At 41.4% G+C, this 19,185-nt stretch overlaps 1 protein-coding gene across 15 annotated transcripts in view; it reads right to left on the bottom strand.

The window, feature by feature from the left end:
* LOC128760226 (receptor-type tyrosine-protein phosphatase T-like) overlaps positions 1 to 17,887 on the bottom strand; it is a 204,070-nt gene extending 186,183 nt beyond the window's left edge. For all 15 annotated transcript variants that reach the window (XM_053867382.1, XM_053867385.1, XM_053867383.1 and 12 more), the window contains exon 1: positions 17,457 to 17,887. In XM_053867382.1, coding sequence (XP_053723357.1) covers positions 17,457 to 17,544 — 88 coding nt within the window. In that variant the 5' untranslated portion in view covers positions 17,545 to 17,887. The remainder of the gene's footprint in view (positions 1 to 17,456) is intronic.
* Positions 17,888 to 19,185: the final 1,298 nt, after the last annotated feature.

Genomic DNA, 19,185 nt, shown 5'->3' with positions numbered 1-19,185 from the left:
TAGACATTCTTAGTGTGTTTGCAAACCACACAAAAATGGCCATTGAACACACTGTTCATATTTGTGTCTTAGTGTAGTGTTTTTCAGCCTTTTTAAGCCACGGCACACATTGTTCAGCTTAGCCGAGAGTGCTGTAGAAAATTCCTTTTAATTTATTAAAAATTCTATCTACTGACACCTTTTGGCATGTTATTTGCAGAAACAAATAGCAGAAAATTTATTTATTTCAAATGTCTCCAGAAATGGTCTGGCAAAAAAATGGATGGATTTATTTATTTACTTTAAATAACTTTCGATTTTATCACTTCTTTACTATGGTTTGGAGAGTTTCAAGAGAAATCAGTAACATTCTTTGCCTCATCTTGCTTCGTAATAATAATGATTCTTTCTCTCATCACATTATGCCGCTCAGACAGTCTAAGGCATTGCAGGACGGACAAGGATCACTCCATCGTCCTGTGGTGATGGTGCGTAGTTAAGTTAGAGGCACATCAGGTTTGAAAACATCTCCAAGTTGCGCATTTGATTAGCTTCTTCGCTGAGAGTGTGTAGGAAGAGGAGCGCCGCACACCACTGATGGACAAATTAGAAAGAATAGTGTACAGAAAGAATGAGACCGAATCCATGTGATCTCCCCACGTTGGTAGCGCACATTGTTATTGTTCATGATTTAATATCATCATATCGTCCACCTCCGGACAATTTGGGTCAGTCATTTCCCATGGCACACTTGACAGGCTCTCATAGCACATCGGTTGAAAAACGCTGTCCTAGAGTACAGCGATAAAACAGTCCATTAATCCAAGGAAACTTCGGTTTTGTTTCATATAAGGATTTCTGCACACATGCAACAATACTTGTTTTAGACACTATTAATATCAGCATGTTTTGTATTCCAGGCCTGAAACTCTGACTATCAGTATTCCACGTCTGTTTTGATTCATTCTCCACCAACTAGGCTCCAATTACTGCTGCCAATCACAGGCACACATAACTAAGCAAACCCAGGACACACAGGCGAACACAGGTCAGTCACTGTGAGCGAGCTAATTGACAAAACTCCGCTTTTCAATCACACCCGGGTTGTATCTTTCTTTCCATGTGGCAGGGTCCCTTCTATCGATTCACAGAACATTAGTTATTAATACTGGAGAATCATCAGCGTACCCTTGCGGAGTCATTCTGGTTGACATAAGAGGAGAGGGCATGTTTGCACAAAATTTAGCCCGGCAAAGTGAGTTTGTGACCTTGTTGGTTCAGAATCTGCCGGGAGGATTTGGTGTAAACACTGGCCCCCTCTGGCCCAGTTATTCATCACAAAGCATGGATGTATTTTCACTGCAGGCACAAGGGAACTGACACATTGACACATCCTTGATAGACAAATGTAAGCAACACATGAGGAGCATATTTTAAATTCAATTACTTTTAGTAAGACTTCCTTTCTTCACCAGTCACATTTGTGCGTGGACGAATCTTTCAACATGCTTAATACGTGCATATGTAAGCATCCAAATAATTATACAAATCTAATAATAAAAGCATTTAATTGCAGCTGCATCAATGGTGTTAAACCTGTTTTAACTCACCTTAAAAAACTGGAAGAACAATTAAATGTAAAATGAAACTTTCCTTTCAACAAATGTGTTTCATACTTTCTCTCTCCTGTTAATGTCCAACTGATAAGAGTCACAATCCAATCTGGAAATTCAATTAACTCTGTCCGTCACTTTCCGTCTGCGGGCTTCCTCATTAATAAGGAAGAGAAAATCCAGACCATAAATTGCATGTCTCATTTGCATGTTATTAGAATCCCTGTTCTCGTATCAGACTTTCTGATTGCATTACAGCTTAAAGCACATTGGAAAAAAAAGTTCCGATGATCAGATGAGGATGAAACGTGTCGCTTTGTCAAGCAAACCCCCGTGGACAGAATTACTGAACGAAAGATAGAAAGTTGAGTTTTTGTTCTGCCGTTTTCCCTCCCCAGACAGCTCTGGATCATCCTGAGAATTGCAAGAAAAAAATTTAAGCTAAAGGTCAATCAAATAAAATGTAACTGTGACATGATTTGTCTGTGTCAAAACCCAAGTTCTTCCCGAGTCCAAAAAAAAAGCAGAGATAACATTGGAAGAAGCCCACATGTAAGGAGGTTTCAGGCACCAGGGAAGGTTTCCTCAGACTTCTTTCTGATTCATAAGTTGCAATGGAAAATATCACACACGATTCAAACAAGTCGTAACAAACAATTCCAGAATTTTGTGCAGCCTTCTCACAGCTTCTGAAAGGCCCCAGGAGTCCAACACCAAAATAGAATACCTTCAATCTTCTTATGTATTTTTCTTTAATGATACAGCAAATACTGGTGTAAAGTTTATGTGCTTACTCCTCATCATTCAGCCATCTCTAGTGGGGAAGGTCACCTAACATGGGAGGAGAATCTAAACCCTTCCTTCAAGAGGAAAAGGGTTCACTCCAATCCAGTTTTATACAGCAGAACCGTCCACATCCACCAGTAATGTCTCCGAAACCAGACTGCTACTCCAACACAACACATCCAAATCCTGACTCTCTCCACAGGGACTAAGGGTGGCATTACAGTTTCAGCAGAAAATTAGCCAGAGCCGACCAATTACCGCGCTCTTGAAGCCCCTCAGAGGGGACACATTGTGAGGTGTATGTTGAGTGTGTGTGTGCGCACACATGCAGGAAACAAAAATGCGGAGCGATGTATGATTGGGACAGTCAAAAAAAAGTGTGTGAGTGCTGAGCAAAGGTTAATAGGACCTCAAGAGGAATAAGACAAAGGCCTTGTTACCTTCCTCGAGCTGTCTCCTCCTGACACACACACACGCACACACACACTTGAACGTTGAGCAGCGGGGTAGTTCATTACTGTCCGAAGCTTACTTTTGCACTAATACTCCTTAATACCCAACACTCTAGTCTTCTCACACTCTCTTGCCACCTTTTTCGTTTTGCATACTCTGCTATTTCTCTTCTCCTGCGGTTTTTCTCTCGGAATACTTGCTTTCCCTCACGGCAGACACAGACCAGACATGGACATGCCTCTGAGAAACAAATAAGATGACATGAAAGCATTGACAGTGGTTGGGACTGTGGTTTAGGAATGTGCTGTGAGTTAAATGAGCAATTGTGCAGAACCTCCGCCACACAAACACTTGTTGGAGCCTGATGTTGTGTGTCAGGTCTGCCATTAAAGACCACTTAGAATACTTCTACGGTATATATTGTGCTACAGCAAAGCACAGGGAAATAATCTAAGTCTTAGTCTTGGTCCACTTGCTGAGAGGCAGCACTGCTAACCATTGCGTCACTGCGATGCCAGTAAATCCGACACACACAAGTCCATTGTCTCGACTATGAAAGGACGATGGTTGTCACAGTCATTCTTAACTGTCTACCTGGAAGGTGAGGGAGTACTGTCATTGAGAGTCATGCTTCATTAGATGTGGACAGATAAACCTGAAAACTGCATAGGGCACCTATGCTACTATAGGGAGAAGCCTAACATGACCATGAATTTTAGACTGCAGTACCTATGGAACCTTATCTACAGAACACCTCACAACAACATTAATGTCTAGGGGGATATGCATCTACTCTACTCCAGGCACTAAAGATGAAAGGTCATGGCTCAGAAGATGCTGTAAGGACTGTAGCCGTCACAACATCCCATCAATCCCTAAAGGCAATGCACTGCTACAAGGAACAATGCTCACTCAACAGACACTTGATAGGGTTCCTCTCCACCTCAAGTCCACTTACAGAGCAGACTCTTTTAAATTGACATTTTTGCTTTGAACGAACATTGTATTGAAGTGAACAGCTCAATGACAAAACTTCCCAACTCAAGAGTCTATGTCAGTATTGCTATCTTCATGGCAGCACACTCAGCTCTCCTGCTCAAGCAACGTCACTCATCTCATCTGTCTTCCTCCCATCTTACATTTTCAGCTGTTGTTCCCACTTACGACGCTCCTCTATCTCTTTATCCGTCGACATATCCGGCTAACAACCGCCTAATCACCCTACTCTTCTTATCTCTTCCCTCTGTAATCTTCACAGGCCTCCGTAGCATAGTCTGAACTCAGACTACATCAACACACTTGACTGGTTGCGGCTGGTGCTGCTCGACTTCTGTGGTTTTGTTGCTGTTGTCACTCAAGCTATTCTTGGACGCAGACTGACAGCTACATAGAATGAGACGATGGCTCACTGATAACCAATGCTTTTGCTGAGTCTCAGCAAAAGAGGGGGTGTGACTGTCCCAGTGAAGCAAAGTTGTTTGAGGCCCCTGGAAGGGTCGCCCATGAAAACTACAACGTCTTTAACTTTTGACAGGTGTTTCCCAGCAATTCCAAAGCAGAGACTAGATTGAGTGTACACCTCTGAGCGACTGTATCAAAAACAAAAAAAGACCAGCACGAACATAAAACAGGCCTTGTCAAGCGCTTGAAGAACATAGCACATCTCCATAAATAATTTCTGCATAAATTCTGGACTAGTGCAGGATTAAATTGATGAAACTGCACTCGTGACGCTAAAATGTGCCGTGCACCTGTTCCATGCGGGCCTGAGCATGTTAAGAGCGTTTTAATGGACCATTATCTCACTGAACACGGTTGTGAAGAGCTTAAAGTATATTCATAATTAGTCATGATTCACAACTCAGTGGAAGCCATCAACAAAGTCTCATACAGCATCTGCTCCACAATTATAACAAGAAACTGCCCGGGGGGCTTGTTCTCCCAAAGAATACAACCAGGCTTCCTTTGAACAAACTTTAACTTGCCATAAAACTGATGAAAACTTTGATAGAGAAGTGGACATTTCATGTCCTATACTGCAAAACATCTTGCATACTACTGGCGTAAATGGTTTCATTTGTGTTCAACTTGATGCACAGTGTGCATCCTGGTGAATCACTGAACAGAAATTGACAGAGACTGACACCCAGTCATGGACTCAGACTCTGACGATGGACAGGGTTTAACTCAGCCGTTAAGCACATGATTGCACCAAGAAGGAAACCTTCGTGTCCGAAGGAAACTCACTTTAGCTCAGAGAACATAAAGTGGCTTACCTGTCATATGTTCGCACATTTTGTACATTGAAAAACATATACAGTGGTACCTTGGTTCTCGACCACAATCCGTTCCAGACGGCCCGTTCAAGAAGCGATTTGTTCGAAATCTGAATCGATTTTTCCCATTACAATGAATGGAAAAAGAAATTATGCGTTCCAAGCCTTAAAATAGGCTTTTGTAGGAGTGAATGTAGTGCGTCTGCTGCAGGTGCCCTGTTCGTCTATGTGTGTGGCCGCTGCATGTGGGAGGGGTTGCCAAGTGAGTGACGTCTCTTGAGAAGTGAAGAGGCGCCCGGTGCATGTCCGGCTCTGAATGTGCGGTTCTGTGCAGTTTGGCTGTGACAAAGTCATAAACTAAGTAACGCTCTGTCCGAGACTCATCTCATCCCTGTCCAGGCTCCAGCCGACCACATGACATAAAACCCTGGGGTGCGCACTCCAGCCTCGGAGGTGTCGAGAGCCAGCACCTCCCCTGTGACACTCTACCACGGTCCAGGAGACAGGAAAGGTTTTACGCCTCAATATGAAGAAAAAACAGTCAGTAAATGTAGCTAACGGGACATGTCTGCATACAGAGGCTGCGTTATACACAATAACAAAGCGCGCCGTGGGTCAGCTGATCAGTCGGCACATGTTACGTTTTTTCCGGCTTTTTTTGGGGGCGTTCGAGGAAATTCGAAGCAAAAAAATCTCAAAATTTTTGTTCGAACTCCAATTTCTTCGAATTCCAGGACGTTTGAAAACCAAGGTACCACTGTAATTATTCCTCATTTTCAGAACATCACACCAGTATTAAGTTGTAAAAGTAAAGTTGTAAAAGTTGTAAAAGTAAAAAATCTTAACACATAGATTGGTAAATTCACTAAATATTAGGTAGTGTACTAATCTGCTACGGTTTTTATATAAAAAATGTTTGACCAAGCTTTTATACAGTCTTCAACACTGACAGTAATGCATTGAATGTTAGGTAAATTATTTGAGAAAACAGTATAATGACTAAATATGACATTGTTTTTTAGTTATTGAAATTTTGACACCTGCATCACATCCCATGACACCCCAACTAAAAGACAGTTGTTAGCGGTCAGCTTACCCTGTGCCTTCACATTTATTTCTCTAGTTTTTATTTATCGCAATGGCAGAGACACTAAAAAAAGGGCCGTGCTGTGTTTCACAAGGAACTCACAAAGCTCCATTAAATATAGAGCATTTGTGTCTTCCTCTGTATCTGTCACTTTTGCCTGTATTCTGCTACCTCACTGGCTTCTCTTCAGACAGCGGGTCTGGCCCTTCTGTCAGCCCCCGGTAATGGCTTTTTTCATTTACATAAATGCGGCATATTGGCTCCAGACAAACTCTGACAGGGCAATTATGAGATGAGCAGGTTCACATGTCACCAAGTTTGGAGAGGAAACCATACAAGACTACAATGAAATGGGATTTTTTTTTATCACGTTGTTCAGTGATGTACCACAATATAAAGTCTTAACCAGTCATGAATACAGGCAATGCATTTATAATATTACTGAATCAAGCATGATGATGATCTTGATTGCATCTGCTCAATAGAAGCTGTAGAAAATAAAAAATGAACGCTCACATCGCCATGAAATTCCTTTCATTCCAGAGGGTTGAGAGTGACCTTCCGCATCTGTGTATCCATTTTCCCACACAAACAGGCTCATGCTAAAATACTTCATACCTCCACTCAGTCTTTTCCTCCATAACTCTGTTAACAGTCTCTTCCTATTCACACATGCTTATTTATCTCATTAACTCGGTTACGTTCTGCGATCCATCCTGTACTTATGCTCTTCCCACCCTGAAGCTTGTTGGTTCAGCCGACTAAGCAGACGCCGCCTACCTCGCCCAACGTCTCCTATTAAATAGGAATTAATTACTAAGAAACCGTGTTAAGCTTCATTAGGACCTCTTGCATTAATCAGCAGTTATTTTAATTAGAAGAGAGGACGTTTCGCTTCTTTTGAATGCTTACATCGCCAACATCCTAATCACTCCAGCAGGGGTCTCATGCATTCAGAGGGTGACACACTCATTTCATCCTTTCCACACGGTCACATGCAAGATGGGGCATTTATCACAAAAGCATTGTCTCATCCCTACAACAAATAGTGGGTAGAAGGGAACTGTTTCTTCATTATTTGTCTCAAAACATAATTAACTTAATTTTCATATCACTATGGCACAGTGTCACAGTATATGAATATATACATGTAAAGATCACCCATATTAACATATTACATGATTATTCACTTATATTCATTAGTTCATGTAGATTTTAATTTAGTTTTTTCTTTGTTTTGTTTTGCTTTGTTTTTTGTTTTTTTTGACAACCGTTGCAATTTACACAACAGCCAAAGTTGTGCACACTGTTACATTGGTCCTTTAGTAATAGTTGAATAATGTTATGCAAGATTCAGTGGTTTCGACTGATGTCAGTTCACAATCATGCGTGACACCCTTCAGTCAGTCTCAACGCTAGCATCAGTAGGTGCAGCACCAAAGTAGCCTTGCCATTCCCACATAGATAAACTTAATACCCTAAAAAGTCCAACCCACCAACTCATTTCAGGTGAGTGTTTGAGATGAGCTCAATATTAGGGTCAGTAGTGTTATTTATTAGATTTATTTGATATTTTACTCCAGTTTTGGAAGCGTTCACATGTTCACGGTCAGTCGTGGTTTGACTGATGATAAGAGGCCTGCACAATTGGAAATTTTCATCCGTCCGTCATTTGGCCTCCAAGGAGATTATCTAATAACTTTTTAGAAGGGACTCTGCATTGAAAGAACATTACTGTGACATTTCCGTGCTAACGTTCCTACTTTGCCCTCTGAGGACAAAAGATTGAATGTCACCGCTGAAAGCGCTGATTAATTCTCAACCTCCCCCCTATTTAGATCATTATTATCCAGGAATTAATTTGACAGTCCAGAGTCCGCAGACATGAGCGATCGCACCAGCAGCAGTGACATTTTTTCAGTCGAGTGTTTCCGTCTATGAAATAAACTACAATTCCGCTTTTGTGTTGGCTTGATTGAAAAAGCTATTTGTCAGAAGGGTGGTGGCTGGCGATCAAAGTTACTGTCATGAAACAAGTTTTTTTCCCTTCAGAAGGCAGAGTGAACCGCTCAGTGTCGAGACCATCAGTGTGACAGCTTGAAACAACATTTGTGGAGCGAGGAGAAGCCAAAAATGCACATCTGATGGAGAGGAGAGGTTTTGCATGAGTTTAACTGCATTCACATGTAATCTGTGAACAGACCGACAGCTTCATTGCACTTAAGTGGAAGTTCTTTCAGACAGACATGACAGGTCATGTTTAGAAAAAGAAAAATCAGAGGGAAGGAAAAAATGTTTTTTTTTTTGTCGCCGATGACACCTGCACTCAGCGTCACATCTCACCATCTACATAAGATTGCATAGCTCCATTAAGTAATGGTGGCCACTCAATTGAAGGCTGTCAATTTCCTCACCTACTCCTCACACACAAAAACAGCAGCCATGAAAACACAGGATAAAATCCCAGGCACTGGCGCATCATTGAAAGCAATCCACCATAAATGAGGTGGAAAATGCTTTTTGTTTTTATCCTGCTGAGTGTGTTCACTTCAGTCTCAGGGTCAGACGGAGATGGATGCTTCATTGCGCTTGGACTAGATCTCCTGCTTTGTCTTTCTCGTGAAGATATCCAAGCAAATCTGCGAGTAATGATATGACAGACCATTATTATGATTATTATTATTATATTGCCCAAGCAACGTCACTCATATATTATATTATATATTACCATTATTTTTAATAATAATAATTGTTATATTTATTTATTCATTTCCTTTTTTAAAAGGAAATTAAGTAATCTTCTATTTCGCGTTGTCCTCCAGAGTAGGGTCGAAGGGGGAGACATGCTACTATCAGCAGCAACAGGCGATAGGCGGGGGACACTCTGGACAGTTCGCCAGTTCATCATCATACAGACAAACAACCATTCGCGCACACCTACAATTTAGAGTGCTCAATAAAACTGAACCCCAAATTAGCATGTTTTTGGATCGTTGGAAGAAACAGGGGTTCTTGGAGAAAAGCCACACGCACACGGGAAGAACATGCAAACTCCATGCAGAAAGGCCACCAGCCTGACCCTGCAGCCTTCTTGCTACAAGGCAAAAGTGCTAACCACTAGGCCAATGGCGTGTGGCCAATGAGTAGAGTAGTTATGATAGTGTTTTATATCGGTGGTGACATAAGCAGCCACTAGAGGGTGCCCTTTGGCAAAACAGTATCAATTCTTTCAAAACTGAAACAATTTTGAATGTATAATAATAATTCTACAATATAATATAACATGCAAAGTTGCCTTTTTTTTTAAACAAGAAATATGTTTGTGAATTTTAATTAAGAAGGTAATTCCATTACAATTCTAATCATGATCAATCCATATATTGTTTTTCATCCCTCAAATGTGTTGAGTCTACTGAGATGTATGCTATTGTGTACCAACATACACGTGTGGATCTCTATCTTGGTGGGGACCAGCCACTGAGGTAATGCTTTCCCAGCCTCTTCCAATACTAGCCATCCAAAAAACAAATGGCTAACCATAGCCAGGACTCAATCACAATGACCCAGGAATTGTCAAGTTTTATTCCTCAAATTGAAGCTTAAACTTGTGGGGTCTAGGAAAAGGTTCCCACAAAAGCAAAAGGTCCCCACAAATATAGCAATACAACGCAAACGCGTTTGTCTTCCTGTCTTAGTGAGGACAGTGGTTGACATAATTCCCCATGGAGTGATGCCAGGGGCGCATGTGACCTCGCAACATACATTTTTTTTAGAATAAAATGTAATTGTATATCCACTCATGATTTTTTTTTTATTTCAGGCAATCTCATGCACTTAAGTGTTTTCTGTTACTGACAAAAACAATGTTAATAAACTTATTCTTTATTGTAAGTTGCTCTATATTACTTTCTTTTTTCTTTTCTTTCATGTTAACAAGGTTACTGTGTAAAGCAGACATGTACTTATAATAATTTTATAGACCAATGATACTATTTACAGAGGCGGCAGAGAATTGGGGGGTGCAAAATGTTTACTTCTTCGTGGGGGGGGCGCAACAGAAAATAATTGAGAAACACTGCCCTAAACTAAACCACCGAAAAACAAATGGCTAAACTTAACCTTTACTCTTAACCAAACTAAACCCCACTTATAATAACCCAGCTATTTCGTAGTTTTAACCCTCAAAATGAGGCTTAACAAAGTGAGGACCTGTCCAAATGTCCTAACTCTGTTGATTAAAAACTCATGCTGGTCCTCACAAAGATAAATGTACAAGAACACACACACTCACACCCCTTCCGCCTGCCCCTGCTATTAGTCTGTCAGTTAGTCAAGCCAACAGAATAAGTGCTGGGGATTAGGCAGACACACACTGGGATGGTGTGTGTGTAGAACGGACAGAATACTAAACAGATCAGGGCACGAGGTGACAGACAACCCGTCATAAAGTGCTCTCTCGCTCGCTTTAACACACGCACAGCAGAGGAAACAATTACAGCCACTCAGACAGTCGATAACACACAGACGTAATCAATTTACTGCCAATCGTTTTTTGTTTTTTTTTCTGTTCTTGACCCGTTGTCATTTTTCCTCCTCTCCCACCAACACCGAAAGTTGAAGTGCTTTATCTATTTGTCTTCCACCTCCTCTTGTCTCCTTCGCCTCTTAAATTCAGTCTCACCCTTCCATGTTCTCGTCTTTCCCTTACGAAGAGACATTTCTGCCTACAAGGTCCTTCTTTGTTCCGGTGACCTTCTCTTCTCTTCTTCTGTTTGTCCTTTATCTGAGACCACCTGCTTTGACTCATCTGTCCTCTATTTTTCACAGCCTGCCTCTCCTCCTCTCCTTCAGCTAATTCAATCAGTTCATCAGCTGCTGCCATACTTTTAAATATTTCCTGTTTATTCTTCCGACCACTATTTCATCTCACCCATCCTCGTCTTTGGTTTCTCCACATTAAACACGTCCTCCCTCACTCTAGTTAAGCGCCATCACTTTTCACTGCCGGTGAAGTTAAACTGATAGCCACAAATTATTTTGACGTGAATCAGATTGGAATATTAGAGAAAGCTTTAACTCTTAAAGAAGGTCTAGTGTACTCTTGAACTATGATGAGCCGTGATACTGTCCCACAAGGACAAGGTAAACATAACATGAGTTATGGGGTTTGACTATTTATCTTATGGCATGAGGAAAAGACTAGCTACATCATTTTATGATGGTCAGGGCAAGAGACAAAGTAGAGTGAAACAGTGTGCAGTATTGTCCCTTAACACTCAATACAATAGAATTCAGAGTCGCCTTGTTTATGGAGTTAAACGCAGTTTCACAAAATACACAAGATAGCTCAACATCAAAAACAATCCCAGATAACTTTATTAAGTATCAATACAGCAATATTCTTGTGATGAATTTCACTGGATAAAATAGAAAATTGATTTTGTTATGTCTCCTCTTTCGCCCAGGAAACCAAGGGGAGCAAAGTTGAATCAAACATATTAACAGATGACTCAACAGCACAGTTAACAGAGAACAAAACACTCCTGTCTGTCACACAGCTTAAGCACCACGCAGACTTGTCTCTCCAGCTGACAGGTGTGTACAGCACATGCCATAGAACACTACAGATTTGCTTGGAAAAAAAGAGGTTCAAAATATAAGTAACAAAAGTACTCAGAGAGTGCAAACTTGGGATGACAAAAAAAAAAGTCACAATAAATAATCACGATAAATGTCATTCCGGCGATAACCATACATAATGATACAATACATTTTCATTCTATTCCATGTGTTGGACATGCTACATTCTCTCTTGAAACTGTGTTGTGATGAAACTTATTAGTTGAGTTTGTCTCCAACATCATTATTTGTTTATGTCTAAATATAATAGTTAACTAAGTGTAGAGACGAGAAATTCAATGTTTCAGGTCTTGGGTAGAAGCCACTCGTGTCTGACAGACTGCTCTGCCCGTTTTATATATGGGTTAAATTGAGCCGTCTGTCTGCTGTATCTCATGTCTCGTAACAGTTGACTTGAACTATGGACCAGTCTGGACACATTTCCTAGATGCTATTGAGGAAATATTATAAATCATGAGAATAAATGATCATTTAGTCATATTCTATTCTCAAATCATTATACAAACTGTCATTGAGATGAAAACCCTTTTCACAATTCTCTCTCCTGAAATGGTTGTTTTTCATCGCCGTCATGGTCTCATCATGTTCACGTGTGCGAGATTGTGTTTGGCGGTACATTGTGTACGATAAGTTATTGCCCATCCCTAGTGCAAACCAGCATGAAGTTGCTCATTTCCCTTCATAATATTGTCCTTCATTTACTTCATCTCTATAGTAGTATTAGTGGGACAGGAGGTGTTTGTCCAAAGGTCGGATAGTAAGAAAGAAAGAAGGTAGATGGTGATCATGCTGCAGTTCTCTCTGGGAAAGAAGTTCAATCAAAAATCAATCAAAATACTTGTGAAACACTGCCAACAATCATCTTTCTCTAGCTCAATGGCAACATTTCAGTTCATGAGTTGGAGGCAGATTAATGACCAATGAAAAGGTTTAACATTATTTTATAACAACACGTTTTCTACCAGTTGAAGTAAATGATACAAGTCAGTTATTAGTCAAAACACCCTAAAAGGAGGGGCTTATTCAGATCCCACATATATGTAAAAGTGGCAGAAAAAGACGGATTCAAGCTGAAATCTATTGCAAAACATGCCGCTCCTTGTATCAATCTTCATTTAGGGGTTTTATGTAAATTGCAAGCCTATAAAGTCCATCCTTAGTAAAAATCTGCAAAGCACATTTTTGTGTCAAGCCTCCATTGTTATTTGAAGGTGTTGGTTAATCAAATAGTGTAAGTCAGTGTGCAAGAGCTGCTGGTAATTACACTGTCAAAGTAATTACATTCTTCAAACTCAAGGTGGTGGTGGGTGTCCGTCCCTTTGTCTCACAGTTAGACTCCTCAGTGGCTTTATCTCTCGCACGTATGAAGACAAACATGTATATTAATCCTACAAAGGGCTGAGTAATTGAGTTGCTGTTGATCTGATCAAACCTCACCATGGCTCACTCTTCCCTGTGTCCCTCACATGCGTCAACAAATCAAGAACGTGAGTCAAGGAGAGCCGGAGACGTTGATACACTTGCTGCATACACATTTAACGCTACACCCCTTCCTAGCACCCCACCCTGCCAGTGTCCTTCCCGCCAAAGAAATCTCATTAACTGGCATACAAATTGTAAATTGGTTTTCTTGAAAACACACACCTCGACACCCGTGGTGTCACCTCCACATCCGACCAGATTGCTCAACAATTAGCGGTCTCTGAAGCTCAAAGTCGTAGATCAGGAGCTACACACAGACACACAAGCAACACCTCTGCTTCGTTTAACATCGATCTGCCGCTAAAGCCCTGACCATGAAACATTAGCAAAGCATCAGTTCACTTAAATCCAAAAGACAAAAAGAGCCAAAAGCTAAATGTATAGTGCCACCCTAAAATAAGTGATGAGAATGTCTGATACGATTCTGAACCCCAAACAACAAGAGGGCAGAGGACAGTTGTATAATGACATAAAAAGATTACATCAGTTTCTCTGTTCAACTAAGAACCTAATTTTCGCCCCGTAAAAACAGAAAAGTCACTGATGAACAAAGAAGGTTAATGCACGATACAGTACAATCTTCATCAAAAAGATAAACATATACTGTAGGCAACTCAAAGTCATTCAGAAGGCCCATAAGGGAGTTTTTGTTGTCTTCCATTTGAAGTCCAGTCCAGGTGATAATTGTTCTCTTCACCCTCTAGATCCTTGCTGTACCTACAATATAAATGTATTGTTATGAGCAACACCACTGATGTTCCATGGAACTCCCAGCGTAGGAGTTGAATTCCCACCACATTTGATCGAAAATCACATAGTTGGGGGCCACTACATGGCTAAACTGCTGTGGATGACCCTGTTAGCTATAGGAATATCTCTTCTGAAATTGACCTATTTTGATACCTGCTTCTGTGTTTCATTACCTGACTTTTCAAACAGTCCTTAATCCCGTGGCGTAAACATTTATGTTGGTGGACTTTTGAGTCTAATGTTTGTCTAATGTGGCAGAAGACAGCGTTCCGTGTTGCATGTCTTGGACTGTGGCATGGACTTTTTGGGCTGTAAGTGCTAAGATCGCAATTTTTTTCCTGCGTATTCACCTCTAACACAGATGACACCACCAAACAGTCGACCGTCAACTTGTCACGTGGTGGGCGTCAAATTTGCCAACATTCTGGAGTCTTTAGCATTACGATTGTAAAATGGGTGGACAAGCTCTCCGACCTCGGCCACATTTCAAATGGAGGCCAAGACTTCCCTCTTTCAAACTAAAGTCGTGCATCCAACCAGTGAGCCGTGCCCTTGGGAAGAATGGCAAGAGAACACGGAATGACAACACCATCAAAACTGAATATCTTTCTCCTGGTAAGATAATTCCCAAACTCATGAACAAAATCCCAAGCTAATGTCACTTTCCACCTTCTGTTCATATATCAGAGACTTGTCTGACGACATCAGTGGAATTGAGAACGGCAGAACAATTTCAAGTGTGAATACTGTGGGTGGTTATTGGTTTGATTGCTGACGTAGGCGTTTCCTCTCACTGGCTTACTTAGAGCACACATATGAGTATCCTCAGATATGTTCTGTTACATTTAGTCACCCACAGCTCTGACTCACTGGGAGCTCCCAAAAAAAAAAGAGTAATGTGGTTTGAGAATTAAGGAGCCTACAAATGAGCTCCGAGATGATGATGATGGAGGACAGAAGCAGCCAACTACTCATTTGTATTATTTCACATCCAGATGATTAAGTTGGCCGCGCTAATTAGCTGTTTCATTCGCATTATTGCAACATTAGGAAAGCGAGAACAAGCGAGGGATTATGCATGTGGAAAATTTGGGGATGGCAATATGAGTTCTAAGTCATGATCATGTGCGTTATTACTTCAGACTGTGTCAAGGGCAATAGATCGCTCACTTGATCCAAAAAGAGACCTGGACAGAAGACAACCAAAATGATGTCAAATATTCTGCAACTGCTTCATGAGAAACTTTTAGCAAACCTTTTGGCTTCTCAGACTGCAACTGTTGCAGAGCCTTATAGGACTTCTTATGTTCTTATGTCTTCTTCTCTTAGTGTTAAACGGGAACAACAAATTTTCATCCAAGCTCACTCATTGATTCTGAGTGAATCATGCACCACCAAGATCAAAAGCAGAAAGATTACAGTAACAGATACAACAAGGCTGAATAACCAGAAGTTGTTGAGAGCAGGTGATGTCCAAAAGCATTGTTCAGTGAGTGTCAGGACTAACACCAGTGTTCAGCAGTGGAGAAGCCGTTTACAGTCAAGCAGTCTCTCGATGAGTTTAGAGATCTAAAGAGCCACAAAAGAGATTTTAAAAAAGTCACCCAGGGCCAAAGAAGGCAAACTGGAAGAACCTGAAATGGAGTAATGCGGTTTTGTTCTCAGAAATCAGTTCGAAGGCAAGCCACAAAAGAAAAATGAACTTCATCATAACACTCCTATCACCTTTCTTGACTTCAGGTTTACAGTGGGACTAATTATTTAAACCAGCTGAAAACTTGACTTGAAGTACTTACATTTAGAGGGACAGGTCATTGCTGTTGTGCGGAAGGTACAATCAGCCCCAGAAATAATTTTCCACATTTTGATCGCATGATTTATACTTACGAACGTATGTTTTTAGAGTCAAAATGAGTCGGAGACTACAGGTCTGTGTGTATGTGTGTCTATAGGGGCGCAGCCTTTCTTACGGGCCAATACTGCCCCCCTACGATTATAAACAGTAGCGCAGCTGGGACAAACGCTGCCCGTACAGTCTCTTCAGTCCGCTTTGAAATCACTAAAAAATCGGGACAATCCGAAATTCCAAAGCATGCATCATATCGGGCCACACGAATATCTTAAATTGTTCCAGAACCACATAGCAGGTTAGAGTACAGTGACTAGGAATCAACTTCTGTATTTAACTCAAACAACAGCGTTTTTCGGTCCCTTCAGATCACAACGCCAACAGGAAATACATGACCCTCGAAGTCTAACATCAAGTGACATATATCTAGACCATTACGCAAAGACAGAAAAGAGCAGGAGATGGGACTCGCAGCCAGAGCCGGTCTTCCCTTCAAAAGTAGCTTCTTTTTGCGACCTGACGAGTCATGAATACCAAACAGAGCGTTCAAAGACAAGCAAACACTGAGTATCGTGTGTGGACGCTCTTAATGTTGTGTGTATTTGAATCTGAGAAAACATTTGAAAAACTTACCATATAGTCATTACCGCGGCAGGACGAAATAGCATGACGGCTTTGAATGACAACGGAGCACAAAACTTGTATTGCAATAAATTGTAATCTTAATTCAACTTTTGTGATGCTTTTCCTAATCATAAAGCAGTCGGAAGGTCATTCAAGTGATGGACGTTGATCTAGATTTGAGTTCAACGCGTTGAATTTGAATTTGAATAGAATTTGCAGCGAATTGACATAAAAATATGAATCGTTTTGACTCCCAGTTTTAGCGGTTTTAGGTTTTACTGGCTCATGTTACTGCTTTATTGCAAATTTAGTCATGATGCATTACGTTCGCATCCAATGCCAAACTACCTTATGCGCGAAATCGCCATTGTATTTTAGCCTAAATGTCCACACGCCCAAACACCTGTAATTAAAGAATAGCCCTGCATGAATATACTGATATGTACCTCGATGGTATAGTTCATGTACCTGGCACGCTATTTTCATTTGAGACAAGTGAACCAGGCGATTTCACAGGCGCTCCGCTGCGCTGCGTTGCGCACAGCCACTGGCGGCAGAAAACAACGTGCCGGGCAAGTTAACGGGAAAAAATAAAAGCTCCATGGTAACAAAGTTACACAAAAGAGCCTTAAGTAACTCCCTTATATCACAGCAGTTGACGTTTACGGACGAAACCAGGAGAAGAAATCGTTGGAGCTCGTGGTTGCGCGCGGCACAACGCGGGCTAACTATGGACATTTAGGACCAAGGTCGCATTTAAAAATAACAAATAGACAGTATCATACATTCTATTATTTAAATGCAAACGGAAGTCAAATATAAGCGGAAACTCGCTCTGAAAAGGTGCTATTACGCACGATAGAATGTCACCGCTCCGACGGGAGAAGTCTGGAAAAAAGGTTAAAATTGTGATTTACCTGGAAAGAATTGTCCTCTTGTAAATCCCAAAAGTACTAAGTGGATAAGAACAGCAGGCAAAACGCGAGTATAACTCCGTTTATCCATCTTGTTCCGCTAGTTTTGGCTCAGTTGCGCGGACTACTTGACATGCTCCCCTCCGGTCCTGGAGCTGCTTCTCCTCAGATTTGAGCAAAAAGTGACATAAACGACGAAAAGTGTGGTAAAATCCTCGCATTGGAGTTGAAGAGGCGGAAAGACAGGAAGAAAAGCTCAGCCAGAAGTTGGAGGCGGATAAAAAGAAGCGTCTCTTCTTCTCCTCCTGCAGCGAGGTCCGAGCGTGCGTGTTTGTGCGCCAGTGCACGCGTGCAACTACCAATCTGCCGGCGTGTACGTGTATTCGTGTATGTGTGTGTATGTGACACAGAGGTAGCGCTCAGTCGGTCACCGACTGACAGACGGGGAGTTGTGGAGCAGAGCTGAACAACGCGCACCTCACCGGCGACCGGAAAGTAAGATATGAGTAGTGATACTAGCAGAAGTTCCGGTGGTGCATTTCAAAATAAGAGCAATCAAAATGGGTGAAATAGACAGATATTTCACCATATCAAGCGTTTGTTAAGAGGAATGAGGTCCTATCTTAAGCAAAAATGCAAAATACGCAATATAACATAACTTCAGTCAACATTGTTTTAGTCAAAAGACTTTTCCTTAGGATTCACGATTAATTATGACATCAAATGGATCAGTGCGGGGTCGTGCAGTTAACATCTCTTAGTATGAGCTCACGTGTTATCGTCAGTAGAGCGTTTTATTTATGAAAAAAGAAGAACTAATAAAAATTCCATGTGATCTACATCCTGTCTAAGCCACTGTAATTTCCATCATCTTTACCATGTCTGGTATGTGACTTCCCCCGGGTCCTAACGCCGACCCTCTCCGCAAAAGACTGGAACACACGAGTGAACGCTCGCCTCTAGACCTCATCATAACAAAGGTCGTGTTCGCAAAAAGAACTCAGACCTGGACGGGGCCACACATGCATGAAACGGCTACTGGGAATTAAAACGCATCACATTTGTTTTGTGTGTCACAGCTGTGAAATGAGTCCATTTACTTCACTTGGAAGTCAGAGGATTCCCAGTTCAGGGTCTGTCTCTGCGTAATAGGATTACTCTCTAACACACGCAGACAGAAATGTGGCTTTTACTGTGGTTGCTGAACAATGAAACGTACAGCAGATGAACCCTGAGTGTGCAGGTGGTTCCTGGGAGGAAAGAGACACAATTGGACCTTGAATTTTCTGTCAGGTGGAAAACATGGATGCTATTTCACCCTTAGCCGATGAGGCATTTCCCATTGTCTTGGGAATCGTAATTCTGTAAAACCTGCAGGCCGCGGGCCAATGAAGGCCATCAGGGTGCTGATTTTGCTGGAGGAGAATTACAATGAATGTAATTATGCAGGTGAATCACACCAAACAGGCGAAACCACTAAGCTGAACCACTTCTAATAAGACTGAGTTCGATTTTTTTTCTGCCGAGCCACCACAGTTTTAGTGTAGTTGCAGTTGAAATGATGTTCATACAGGGAATCAGCCAGCAAAAGTACTTTCGTCAAAGTTTCAAAATGAAGCATCTTTCTGAGACTTGAGTCGTCTGTAACTTTAAAACCTAAACACAGCGCACATGTCTCTTCACCTGGAAAGAGAGCACCGCCTCACATGCTTTGGTGTCTTCAAATGCGACA

This window comes from Synchiropus splendidus, chromosome 6 (genome assembly GCF_027744825.2).
Source record: "Synchiropus splendidus isolate RoL2022-P1 chromosome 6, RoL_Sspl_1.0, whole genome shotgun sequence".
In the NCBI taxonomy this organism is placed as follows: domain Eukaryota; kingdom Metazoa; phylum Chordata; class Actinopteri; order Syngnathiformes; family Callionymidae; genus Synchiropus; species Synchiropus splendidus.
This window is presented reverse-complemented; position numbering and strand designations above follow the sequence as displayed.